This window comes from Acipenser ruthenus, chromosome 35, assembly GCF_902713425.1.
Source record: "Acipenser ruthenus chromosome 35, fAciRut3.2 maternal haplotype, whole genome shotgun sequence".
Taxonomy (NCBI): Eukaryota; Metazoa; Chordata; class Actinopteri; order Acipenseriformes; family Acipenseridae; genus Acipenser; species Acipenser ruthenus.
This window is the reverse complement of record NC_081223.1, coordinates 2,493,621-2,506,700: the sequence shown is the minus strand read 5'-3', so window position 1 is coordinate 2,506,700 and position 13,080 is coordinate 2,493,621. Positions and strand designations below refer to the sequence as shown.

At 39.9% G+C, this 13,080-nt stretch overlaps 1 protein-coding gene across 5 annotated transcripts; it reads left to right on the top strand.

Moving 5' to 3' along the window:
- The first annotated feature begins 3,354 nt into the window (after positions 1–3,354).
- On the top strand, positions 3,355–12,333 carry LOC117971944 (zinc finger protein 418-like). 5 transcript variants are annotated; one of them, XR_009310225.1, is made up of 4 exons: positions 3,355–4,108; positions 7,448–7,768; positions 8,474–9,711; positions 12,034–12,333. XR_009310225.1 is itself a non-coding variant. In XM_059007453.1 (4 exons), the coding sequence occupies exons 1-4, from the start codon at positions 3,838–3,840 to the stop codon at positions 12,162–12,164; spliced, it is 990 nt and encodes a 329-aa protein (XP_058863436.1). In that variant the 5' UTR covers positions 3,355–3,837; the 3' UTR covers positions 12,165–12,333. The 5 variants fall into 5 exon arrangements, 2 of the variants coding, with proteins under 2 accessions (XP_058863436.1, XP_034775989.2); XR_009310226.1 differs by having other exon boundaries at positions 8,474–9,925; XR_009310227.1 differs by lacking the exon at positions 12,034–12,333 and adding an exon at positions 9,798–10,199.
- The last annotated feature ends 747 nt before the right edge of the window (positions 12,334–13,080 follow it).

Genomic DNA, 13,080 nt, shown 5'->3' with positions numbered 1-13,080 from the left:
ATGGTTAGGTATTGGGTTAGGGTCAGGATAACCCTGAGGGACTCAGATGATTGTTAATGGTTAGGTATTGGGTTATGGTCAGGATAACCCTGAGGGCCTCAGATGATTGTTAATGGTTAGGTATGGGGTTAGGGTCAGGATAACCCTGAGGGCCTCAGATGATTGTTAATGGTTAGGTATTGGGTTAGGGTAAGGATAACCCTGAGGGCCTCAGATGATTGTTAATGGTTAGGTATGGGGTTAGGGTCAGGATAACCCTGAGGGTCTCAGATGATTGTTAATGGTTAGGTATGGGGTTAGGGTCAGGATAACCCTGAGGGACTCAGATGATTGTTAATGGTTAGGTATGGGGTTAGGGTCAGGATAACCCTGAGGGCCTCAGATGATTGTTAATGGTTAGGTATTGGGTTAGGGTCAGGATAACCCTGAGGGCCTCAGATGATTGTTAATGGTTAGGTATGGGGTTAGGGTCAGGATAACCCTGAGGGTCTCAGATGATTGTTAATGGTTAGGTATGGGGTTAGGGTCAGGATAACCCTGAGGGACTCAGATGATTGTTAATGGTTAGGTATGGGGTTAGGGTCAGGATAACCCTGAGGGAATCAGATGATTGTTAATGGTTAGGTATTGGGTTAGGGTCAGGATAACCCTGAGGGCCTCAGATGATTGTTAATGGTTAGGTATTGGGTTAGGGTCGGGATAACCCTGAGGGCCTCAGATGATTGTTAATGGTTAGGTATGGGGTTAGTGTCAGGATAACCCTGAGGGCCTCAGATGATTGTTAATGGTTAGGTATTGGGTTAGGGTCGGGATAACCCTGAGGGCCTCAGATGATTGTTAATGGTTAGGTATGGGGTTAGGGTCAGGATAACCCTGAGGGACTCAGATGATTGTTAATGGTTAGGTATTGGGTTAGGGTCAGGATAACCCTGAGGGACTCAGATGATTGTTAATGGTTAGGTATGGGGTTAGTGTCAGGATAACCCTGAGGGCCTCAGATGATTGTTAATGGTTAGGTATTGGGTTATGGTCAGGATAACCCTGAGGGCCTCAGATGATTGTTAATGGTTAGGTATGGGGTTAGGGTCAGGATAACCCTGAGGGCCTCAGATGATTGTTAATGGTTAGGTATGGGGTTAGGGTCAGGATAACCCTGAGGGCCTCAGATGATTGTTAATGGTTAGGTATAGGGTTAGGGTCAGGATAACCCCGAGGGCCTCAGATGATTGTTAATGGTTAGGTATTGGGTTAGGGTCAGGATAACCCTGAGGGACTCAGATGATTGTTAATGGTTAGGTATTGGGTTAGTGTCAGGATAACCCTGAGGGACTCAGATGATTGTTAATGGTTAGGTATTGGGTTATGGTCAGGATAACCCTGAGGGCCTCAGATGATTGTTAATGGTTAGGTATTGGGTTAGGGTCAGGATAACCCTGAGGGACTCAGATGATTGTTAATGGTTAGGTATTGGGTTAGTGTCAGGATAACCCTGAGGGACTCAGATGATTGTTAATGGTTAGGTATTGGGTTAGGGTCAGGATAACCCTGAGGGCCTCAGATGATTGTTAATGGTTAGGTATTGGGTTAGGGTCAGGATAACCCTGAGGGACTCAGATGATTGTTAATGGTTAGGTATTGGGTTAGGGTCAGGATAACCCTGAGGGACTCAGATGATTGTTAATGGTTAGGTATTGGGTTAGGGTCAGGATAACCCTGAGGGCCTCAGATGATTGTTAATGGTTAGGTATTGGGTTAGGGTCAGGATAACCCTGAGGGCCTCAGATGATTGTTAATGGTTAGGTATTGGGTTAGGGTCAGGATAACCCTGAGGGCCTCAGATGATTGTTAATGGTTAGGTATTGGGTTAGGGTCAGGATAACCCTGAGGGACTCAGATGATTGTTAATGGTTAGGTATTGGGTTAGTGTCAGGATAACCCTGAGGGACTCAGATGATTGTTAATGGTTAGGTATTGGGTTAGGGTCAGGATAACCCTGAGGGCCTCAGATGATTGTTAATGGTTAGGTATTGGGTTAGGGTCAGGATAACCCTGAGGGACTCAGATGATTGTTAATGGTTAGGTATTGGGTTAGGGTCAGGATAACCCTGAGGGACTCAGATGATTGTTAATGGTTAGGTATTGGGTTAGGGTCAGGATAACCCTGAGGGCCTCAGATGATTGTTAATGGTTAGGTATTGGGTTAGGGTCAGGATAACCCTGAGGGTCTCAGATGATTGTTAATGGTTAGGTATTGGGTTAGGGTTACCACCAGACTGACACCAGATTGAAATAACCACTCCATTGTTTTAACGTGAATACCGAACGTGCAATACATTCACGAAACAATTAAAAGACTTGGCATTACACAGCGCCATCTAGTGACTTAAATACAGAACATTTAATAACTGGATTAATATGAAAAGAACCTTTAAAAGACAATGTTAGGAATATTAAAATGTTAGTAAGTGCTCTATACCACAGTCTATCTGAAAACTAAACAGCATGTTACTTAAATTTTGCTAATCACCTCTGTTCTAAGTAAACCTTACATCGCAGAGTAATTAAGTCAGACTTATCTTAATTTAATCTTCTCGATTTCATCTGTTCAAAGTCTCTAATAATGTCAGTAAAATGCAGTTTTCTGAGTATATCACATTCTGTGGACATGATGGCAAGGCTGTTTAGGCGATCCTGGTTCATGGTGGCTCTCGGTTCATTGTTAATGAATCCCATGCGCGAGAATGATGGTTCTCCAGAACAGTTAGTGCACATTAAGGATAGGTAAATGCGCAGAGCAGGGGTGACATTCGGAAATGTGGAAATCACTTGAGAATTCAGGATAAGTTGAAGGTGGTCAAACGCTGTTCTCTTGTCCTTGCCAGAACAAATTTAGTAAACTGGAGCATTTCTGATGGGAAATATCCATCCAGATCTGAAGGATAGGTTTGCATGAGTGTAGCAGCTTTGTTTTTGATGTCATATTCTGTATTCTCATGATGTAAAATCCTCAGCAGCTTTCAAACCCCACGCGCGCTGCAGCAGCGGCTTTGTAATTGAGCGCGCGCATGATAACGCAGAGACAGTCGAAACTGGCGCCATTTCGGATCTCGCGCAGTGTCTGCATCGCATTGAACACAGCGCTTATAGAGCCAAGATGGCGAAGTCTGGCATCCCGTTTCATAACCGCCTCGACAGGGAGGCCAGCCAATCAGGCTCACATGCTGGGGATAGAGTGTTTCTACAGCCAATCAGGCTCACATGCTGGGGATAGAGTGTTTCTACAGCCAATAATACGCGACGGGTCCAACCAGACCCGCCTTCTGCTAGAGACGCTTTCATTTCAGTGCAGGAAATAGAGAGGTTTGTTTTGTTCATGTGTGGAGAGGTGGTTGCAGTCAGTGATGATTTTACAACACGCTGTCTCCTGCTGTTTAAAGTATTTAGGCTGGGATGAAATGTTTTCTAATAATTAGTGATTTTTGTGTTTGTTTATCACCTGCACGGAGTTCCTGGAAAAGGAAAGCATCCCTTTTCTGTGTTGAATTTCACACACAGAGCGGAGCGCGTCAGTCGCAGCTACAGACAAGTCGAGCTTTTCAATGAGATGATTTACTGAGAAACAAACGCGTTGAAGCTCCAGCAGAGCTCTGCGCGATTCTGAAAGACCAAAGTAAAGTTACTCCTTGCAAAGCATGTTGTTTGTGATCTTTCTTTATCACACTAGAAGAAGTGATGAATATATTTGAATGGGAAGGCTACAGTAAAAAATAAATATTAGTAAATAATATGAAAAGAGGATTCCGCTACTAGACCAGTGTGAAACTCAAACCAGTGAAGATGGACGGCAGCGTGTCCGTGTCGCTCTTTCAAGACGATCTCGCCTCTACCATCGAGCACGCAGTGAAATCGGCTGTAGACACCATCTTGTGTGCGATTACTAAAGTTGTCGGCAGCAAATTCACTGAATTCAGAGTGGAAATGGCTGGAAAGGAGAAAGAGAATGAAAGTCTGAAGCTGAGATTGGAAATATCAGAGAGCGAGCTGAAAGCTCTGCGAGGGTGTATAAACGCTGCAGATGCAGATATTAAACAGCATTTAATATTTCAAGGTAAGATTGATTTTATTGTGTGGTATTGCTTGGTCAATCCAGCACCTTAAACTACCTACTGTTGGAAAGATCTTGGTTCGAATTTCTCTTAAGACAAGGTGAATAAGGGGGCGGCAGCAGCACCCTGCCTGCACCAATCCGCTGTAAGATTTTGCACCCGAGTGCTTCCACAAGTTCAGTTAAGGGTTGAAGTTGGAGGAAGTAAATACAACAGTAGTATTTACATAAGCAGTATTTTATATAAGCAGTAGACAAAACACCACAAATGCATGTTACCCAAATTCTCTGACGGGAGCGCAGGTCTTGTTACGATATTTTAAAATATACTTCAATTTGAACTTCAGATACATCCCTTGAAAATGATGTACCCTCGTAGACATCGGCATTTTATTTTGTAATTGAAAGTATAAACAGGGGTCCGTTCTAAAAGAAAATGCTTTTAAAATGCCGGTCTAACACATACACACAAATAAGTCTGAATTAAGATATATGTGAACCAGCCATGAAATCAAACCAACAAATGAAATTGAGTGAAACACTATTGAGGTAAAAAGGGTGACTGTGAAGTGAGACAATTATGTTATCCATAATTAAATCAGGGATGGGCCAGTATACAATTTGCACACAATGTGGTAATCTTACTATCACGGTATACAGTTAATCATGCCCGTTATAAAATGAATGCTTACAAAATCAAAGCAAATACCTGCACTACTGTAAATCACCAAAAAAAAAAAAAAAAAAAAAAAACCACTGTTCCTTTCACGATGATTTAAACTTTGGCATTTTGTATTTTACTAACCAAAAAGCTGAAAAAGGCCATTACATTTTATTTTAAAAAAGACATTAAGAATTTAAAAACTTTTAAAGAACACTCTAGTTGTACAATATATATATATATATATATATATATATATATATATATATATATATATATATCACACACTATACCAGTGTGTATTATTAAGAATGGATAGTGGTGCAGTATATGTTATACTATAGCAGTGTGTATTATTAAGAATGGATAGTGGAGCAGTATATATTATACTATAACAGTGTGTATTATTAAGAATGGATAGTGGTGCAGTATATATTATACTATAACAGTGTGTATTATTAAGAATGGATAGTGGTGCAGTATATATTATACTATAACAGTGTGGATTATTAAGAATGGATAGTGGTGCAGTATATATTATACTATAACAGTGTGTATTATTAAGAATGGATAGTGGTGCAGTATATATTATACTATAACAGTGTGTATTATTAAGAATGGATAGTGGTGCAGTATATGTTATACTATAGCAGTGTGTATTATTAAGAATGGATAGTGGTGCAGTATATATTATACTATAACAGTGTGTATTATTAAGAATGGATAGTGGTGCAGTATATGTTATACTATAACAGTGTGTATTATTAAGAATGGATAGTGGTGCAGTATATATTATACTATAACAGTGTGTATTATTAAGAATGGATAGTGGTGCAGTATATATTATACTATAACAGTGTGTATTATTAAGAATGGATAGTGCTGCAGTATATATTATACTATAACAGTGTGTATTATTAAGAATGGATAGTGGAGCAGTATATATTATACTATAACAGTGTGTATTAAGAATGGATAGTGGTGCAGTATATATTATACTATAACAGTGTGTATTATTAAGAATGGATAGTGGTGCAGTATATGTTATACTATAACAGTGTGTATTATTAAGATCTATCATTTGCTCAAAACAATGTGATGCTGCAGTTTGTTTGTTTTGTTAGAAAAATTATAACCATAAAATAAATAAAGTACTTTGTTCAGCTGATGGTAAACAGAATTAGGAAACGGTCGCTCATATTGCTTATAAACATTTACTAATCCAGGTTATTATTTAAGAGCAGAGATGAGTTTGCACAGGATACATACAATAGGGAGAGCCACACCATTACAAATGTATTTTAATACTACAAGGGATGTGTGGCAAAGTGCCCACCACTTTATATTTATTTATTCATGTATGTATGTATGTATGTATTATTATTATTATTATTGTTATTGTTATTGTTGTAATTATTAGTATTGTAGTTTTATGCAGGCGGACAAAGCCGTCCGTCTTAGTTGTTATCTTAAGATGATGGCGAAAAGCCGTGTGTTTGTTTATTGTGTTTAATTATTTAAAAACCCTGTGCAGCCGGTGACCATCTCCCAATTTAATTAATTGACTAATTGTTGCTAATCGGGAGATGGTCACCTGTATAAAAACGTGCAGCTTTTCTGCACTCGAGGAGAGAGTGTTCAGGGAGTAAGGAACGGGAGTTAAGGAGAGAAAAGCGAAAACAACTGCTATTGTGCTGGAATCGTCAGCACAATATTTGTTAGCACAATTGTTTGTTTGTTTGTTTTGTTTGGCCAACGTGCCCTTTTGTGTTTGTCTTTTGTTCTGTTTAAATATTTTGTTTTGTTATTTAAATAAACGCGCTGAGCGCCAGTTGCGCTACAGTTTGCCCAGCATTTCTTTGTTTATGATTTACTCTTTCCTGGTCTGCGACGTCATTGGAACCACTCTGCCACAGGATGTTATTGGATTTATATCTACAGGTCACGTGACATTGCACAAGTAAGCTTCCAATGTTGTTCCTAATTATTATTATACTGGTGGAGTTTGTACAGAAAACATATTGCTGCACTTTAAAAAGTCTGAGTTGTGTAAATCACGTGTTTAAATGAAACTGCTTTGAGAATAAGCAGGTTATCCTGCTGCAGTCGCTTGTCTGCTCATTGTATTTGACACATTGAAACTTGCATCCTGCGTTGACCGTTTCCTTCAAAACTGTTCTCACAATACAGTATCAGGTAACAAAAAGACATTCCTCAGACACTTTGCTAAGACTGCAAGTCTCCAGGCTTGGTTTCTAAGCATGTTTGCAGTAGAGAAATGGATGTTTGCATTAGAACAATGCAAAGGCAGAACGGCGGTCATGATGGTGATTGACAGGGAGGTAGAAGTGGATGCAATGCTCCAGTGTGAGGCTACAGGAGGTGAGAAAGCCCAGCAGCACTGAGGCTTGTACAGGACGTAGAATAAAAAGATGTTCATATGAAAATGCCTTTTCCTTCACTTTGTTCATAGGAACACAAACACAGCGTTAACTGATTGCAATGTAGAATAACAGGAATGGTGTCAATACCATAATTTTCTTAAACCACCAAACTATTATACCGGCTCACCCCTTTATGAAATAACTGAGGAACAGTAACTTTAAATCCCTGATCAAAGCAACTAACAAACCTAGCTAGTAAGTAAGAGATCTAATTGTATGCAATTTTGTTTCCCACAGATCCCATAGAGAGCCACACTATCCCTGAATCTGAAGCACAGGAGGGGCCAAAGATAGAAGCAGTTTACACACAAGAGGAGTCCTTTGAGCAGGAGTGGTGTGCAAGTCTAATGCAGGTTACAGAGCTGGCATGTGTTAAAGATGAAGAGGTCCCTCAACAGGAATGTGTTCCTATTAAAGAGGAATTCATAGAGCAGGAATGTGTCCCCATCGCAGAGGAACTTCCTCATGAAAATCATGTCTGTACACTTGAGGAGAACAACAAGCTGGGATCCAACCTGTGTGATGACTCTCCATCTGAATGTGAACTGGGATTCAGAGGTAATCTTACAAAACAAGCAGCATTGAGCTGCCTATTCATCCTGCAGAACCTGGTACTGAACACCAGCAGTGTGCTTGAGATTCATATTTTAACCAAGGGGAGCTGCCCAACCAGTATGTCAACAAGGACATCACTCTGCTTGCTTCTGAGGCACCTGCTAGATGTGAAATGTTTCAGTAGAGAATGTATGCAACAGGATCGCCAAAATGAGAGTGAACCCATACTGTACGATAATGAAAACCAACAGTCTTATTTTATTTCTTACACTTTATTCAAATACAATATCATGTTTAAACGCTCATCTCATGTCAACTATCCCGAGGCCTGCTTGCAACACCACATTTCACTTTTGTGTGTCTCACAGTAAGCATTGCTGTGTTATTATTGTCACAGTACAGTAAGTACGTGTGGGGAGGTGTTCAAAATGCAGGTAGTAAATAGTCAGGATTTTTCATGACTGTTGGCTTGATTTAAAATATTCCATTTTAAACATTAAAAAAGCATGTCGTTTTTCATTTTCCACTTGGCTGACATGTTGACATCATTCTTGCTGTGACTGAAACTTGCGGGACACTAACTGGTAAATGAATCCGCCTCATCTCAAGCAACCAATCACTGAACTGCTCATTCGCTTGTGTTCAGAACAGTGCATGTGGAAGAATGCTGTACAATAACCTTTGTCTCTCTTCTCTTTCTTTCTTTAGCTTCTAAAGTAGATGAAGGAGAACACGACTCCACTCTATCACCCCAGTGCAAAAACTCTCCTAGAGGCAAACCACAGTGCAAGAAACACAGAGAAACGACACCCCAAGAAGAGTATGTGAAGACATTGAGAACTCACTCAGTTACAATCCCTTCTTTACAAGACAGACACCCACTTACTGTGGAGAGTACAGAGACGCCACATTCTGTGTGTTTTAACAATTCTGAAACCCAGGGCAGCTTGAAGACCTTGCCTCATTCTATTAAAGGTGGGAAGAGTTCCTGTCAATTAGACGTTCCTGAAACTCACAAGGGAAATCCCACAGGAGGGACTACGTTTTCCTGGGCTGATTGTGGGAAGAGTTTCAATCATATATCACTGCTTAAAAGACACCAGCGCATTCACACAGGAGAGAAACCTTTCCACATACAGACCAGTGATAAGAGTTTCACGCAGTTAGGAAATCTTCATTCAAACCAGCACATTCACACAGGAGAGAATCCTTATCACTGCACTCAGTGTGGGAAGAGATTCAGTCACTTAGGAAACCTTAAAATCCACCAGCGCATTCACACAGGAGAGAAACCTTATCACTGTGATGTTTGTGGGAAGAGATTTAGTCAGTTAGGAGACCTTAATAAACACAAGCGCATTCACACAGGAGAGAAACCTTATCACTGTTCTGTTTGTGGGAAGAGATTTAGTCAGTTAGGAGACCTTAATAAACACAAGCGCATTCACACAGGAGAGAAACCTTATCACTGTGCTGTTTGTGGGAAGACATTCAGCCAGTTAGGAAATCTTAAAAGACACCATAAAGTTCACACAGGTGTGTAATCCTATCCCTGCACTTAGTGTGAAGTTGTTAAGCCTTTAACCTCTCGGTGGGGGGGGTGGTATAAATTATCGGAACCGCACAGTGCTTTATACAGCTTACAACACAACTACTTGTCATTTGGGTGATTAAATGTAATTAAAACACATTTTAAATTAAGACAAAACCAGAAACTTAATGTGTATACATCTGTAGTGTAATATAGTCCCACATTTAATTTAATGTAATTTATTGTTAGCTTATTAAAAATAAATTGCACATGTCCGTTTATTATGACTTTCTGCATCGAAAGTGGCATCTCACTAGAAACTAGAGACTGAGCACACACTGATGATGGGCAGTTTCAAATGACACCGAGGAAGTAAGGGGAGCAGCTGCCATGGATGCTGAATCTGTATCTTCAGGTGAGTTTTTGGTCCTTGTTATATGCGAGGTACACATATTCAAGTCCGTTTTCATCCTTCCGGATCTCAAAAGATGTTTTTGTTAGTTGTAGGACACCCTCACATCCAAGTCGTGCCAGATTAAGTTGAAGATCAAACCAGACTTTACGCACCAATCCGACCGCGGTGTCGGGACAGTGCCTCACTTTCCCACAGATGCTTCAGATCCAGGCCGGTAATTCGGAGGGTGGTGTCTGGCCTCGTCTTTACCTGCTTTAAGTTTTCATGACTGACAGGAATACATTATTGCTGGTTTTAAACTCGCTGTCAGCAGAGATGTTAAAACTTCTACTGTTAAAACATCTATTTAGTCCAGCTGAGCGTTATAAAACTGGAGACTGAATACTGGTCCCCAGTTGAACTTCTTGCACTGGCACAAAATTCCCTTAATGTTGTTGAGATGTTTTTTGACTTGCTTCCTTAAAATGAATGTCCATATATATATATATATATATATATATATATATATATATATATATACAGTGCCTTGCGAAAGTATTCGGCCCCCTTGAACTTTGCGACCTTTTGCCACATTTCAGGCTTCAAACATAAAGATATGAAACTGTAATTTTTTGTGAAGAATCAACAACAAGTGGGACACAATCATGAAGTGGAACGAAATTTATTGGATATTTCAAACTTTTTTAACACATAAAAAACTGAAAAATTGGGCGTGCAAAATTATTCAGCCCCTTTACTTTCAGTGCAGCAAATTCTCTCCAGAAGTTCAGTGAGGATCTCTGAATGATCCAATGTTGACCTAAATGACTAATGATGATAAATAGAATCCACCTGTGTGTAATCAAGTCTCCGTATAAATGCACCTGCACTGTGATAGTCTCAGAGGTCCGTTTAAAGCGCAGAGAGCATCATGAAGAACAAGGAACACACCAGGCAGGTCCGAGATACTGTTGTGGAGAAGTTTAAAGCCGGATTTGGATACAAAAAGATTTCCCAAGCTTTAAACATCCCAAGGAGCACTGTGCAAGCGATAATATTGAAATGGAAGGAGTATCAGACCACTGCAAATCTACCAAGACCTGGCCGTCCCTCTAAACTTTCAGCTCATACAAGGAGAAGACTGATCAGAGATGCAGCCAAGAGGCCCATGATCACTCTGGATGAACTGCAGAGATCTACAGCTGAGGTGGGAGACTCTGTCCATAGGACAACAATCAGTCGTATACTGCACAAATCTGGCCTTTATGGAAGAGTGGCAAGAAGAAAGCCATTTCTTAAAGATATCCATAAAAAGTGTCGTTTACAGTTTGCCACAAGCCACCTGGGAGACACACCAAACATGTGGAAGAAGGTGCTCTGGTCAGATGAAACCAAAATCGAACTTTTTGGCAACAATGCAAAACGTTATGTTTGGCGTAAAAGCAACACCCTGAACACACCATCCCCACTGTCAAACATGGTGGTGGCAGCATCATGGTTTGGGCCTGCTTTTCTTCAGCAGGGACAGGGAAGATGGTTAAAATTGATGGGAAGATGGATGGAGCCAAATACAGGACCATTCTGGAAGAAAACCTGATGGAGTCTGCAAAAGACCTGAGACTGGGACGGAGATTTGTCTTCCAACAAGACAATGATCCAAAACATAAAGCAAAATCTACAATGGAATGGTTCACAAATAAACGTATCCAGGTGTTAGAATGGCCAAGTCAAAGTCCAGACCTGAATCCAATCGAGAATCTGTGGAAAGAACTGAAAACTGCTGTTCACAAATGCTCTCCATCCAACCTCACTGAGCTCGAGCTGTTTTGCAAGGAGGAATGGGCAAAAATTTCAGTCTCTCGATGTGCAAAACTGATAGAGACATACCCCAAGCGACTTACAGCTGTAATCGCAGCAAAAGGTGGCGCTACAAAGTATTAACTTAAGGGGGCTGAATAATTTTGCACGCCCAATTTTTCCGTTTTTTATTTGTTAAAAAAGTTTGAAATATCCAATAAATTTCGTTCCACTTCATGATTGTGTCCCACTTGTTGTTGATTCTTCACAACAAATTACAGTTTCATATCTTTATGTTTGAAGCCTGAAATGTGGCAAAAGGTCGCAAAGTTCAAGGGGGCCGAATACTTTCACAAGGCACTGTATATATATATATATATATATATTTAAACCAGTCTTAAAAGTACATTAATAGCCCATGCTGTATTTTTTATGTTTTTTCAATCTTTGTTTTCTTCTATTTCATTTAGCTGTTCCTCATCTACTGTTATGTGTTACTCTTGACAGTTGCTGGTGCACTTATTTTATTAGTATTTTTTTTTTCAGGTGGTCTGCTGTCTTCACTCAACAACTTGGTGTTGTACCAGTTATCTGGAGTTTCATCCCCAAATATATTAAAGGAAATAGGTGGAATGTCACTCATTTTTGGCAGTGGTTTTGTAACGAATAACAAATAAAATGGCAGTTTGTCATGGAATTTAGAATGCAGTGGTGCGTAGTGATTTATTCAGTGTGAAGCGGCTCATTAGTATGCAAGCCGTGGTATATGCTATATCTACTCATGGTCATGTGATGCTGTTTAACCAATCAGAAGATGTGATTATTCCAAGCCGTGTTTATATATATATATATATACATATAATATATATATATGTATATATATATATATATATATATATATATATATATATATATATATATGTATATGTGTGTGTATATATATATATATATATATATATATATATATATATATATATATATATATATATATATATATATTGATTCACAATGATATGTTTGTTGATTGTTTGAGTAGTATTGTTCCTTGGGCTAACACAATACTGAGCTCAAGTCATGTGATTTCAGAATAATGCCAGGTGCTCAGTGTTATTTGAGTTGTTAAAATTGCCAAAATGAGTTGATTAAGAATCTGTATAAAATAGCCGTTCGAAAAGACATGATTTTAATTAACAGAAGAACAGTGAAAGATATGACCATGCCCCGCTTGAGTAATGGAGATCGCCTGGTTGCTATCGGCATGATTGATGGCGGCCTGTCTGTGAGAGAAGTTTCCTGGAGAATTAGATGTTCCGCTTCAACAATCAGGAGACTAGTCCAGTGAAACCAGCAAACCGGCTCTGTGAGGGACAGGCCACGTCCTGGAAGGCAGAGGGTCACCACATCGGCCCAGGACCGTTATGCTGACTGTTGCATTGTTCAAGCCAACCTGTGAGGCAACTGCGACCAGCCAACCTTCACCAGCTGGCTGCAGCTGCACAGGAAGAGCGACGGAACATCCCACAGCAGTCTATCCAGAGGCTGATCAGGTCTATGCGTCAACACTGCCAGGATTGTGTTAATGCTCAGAGAGGT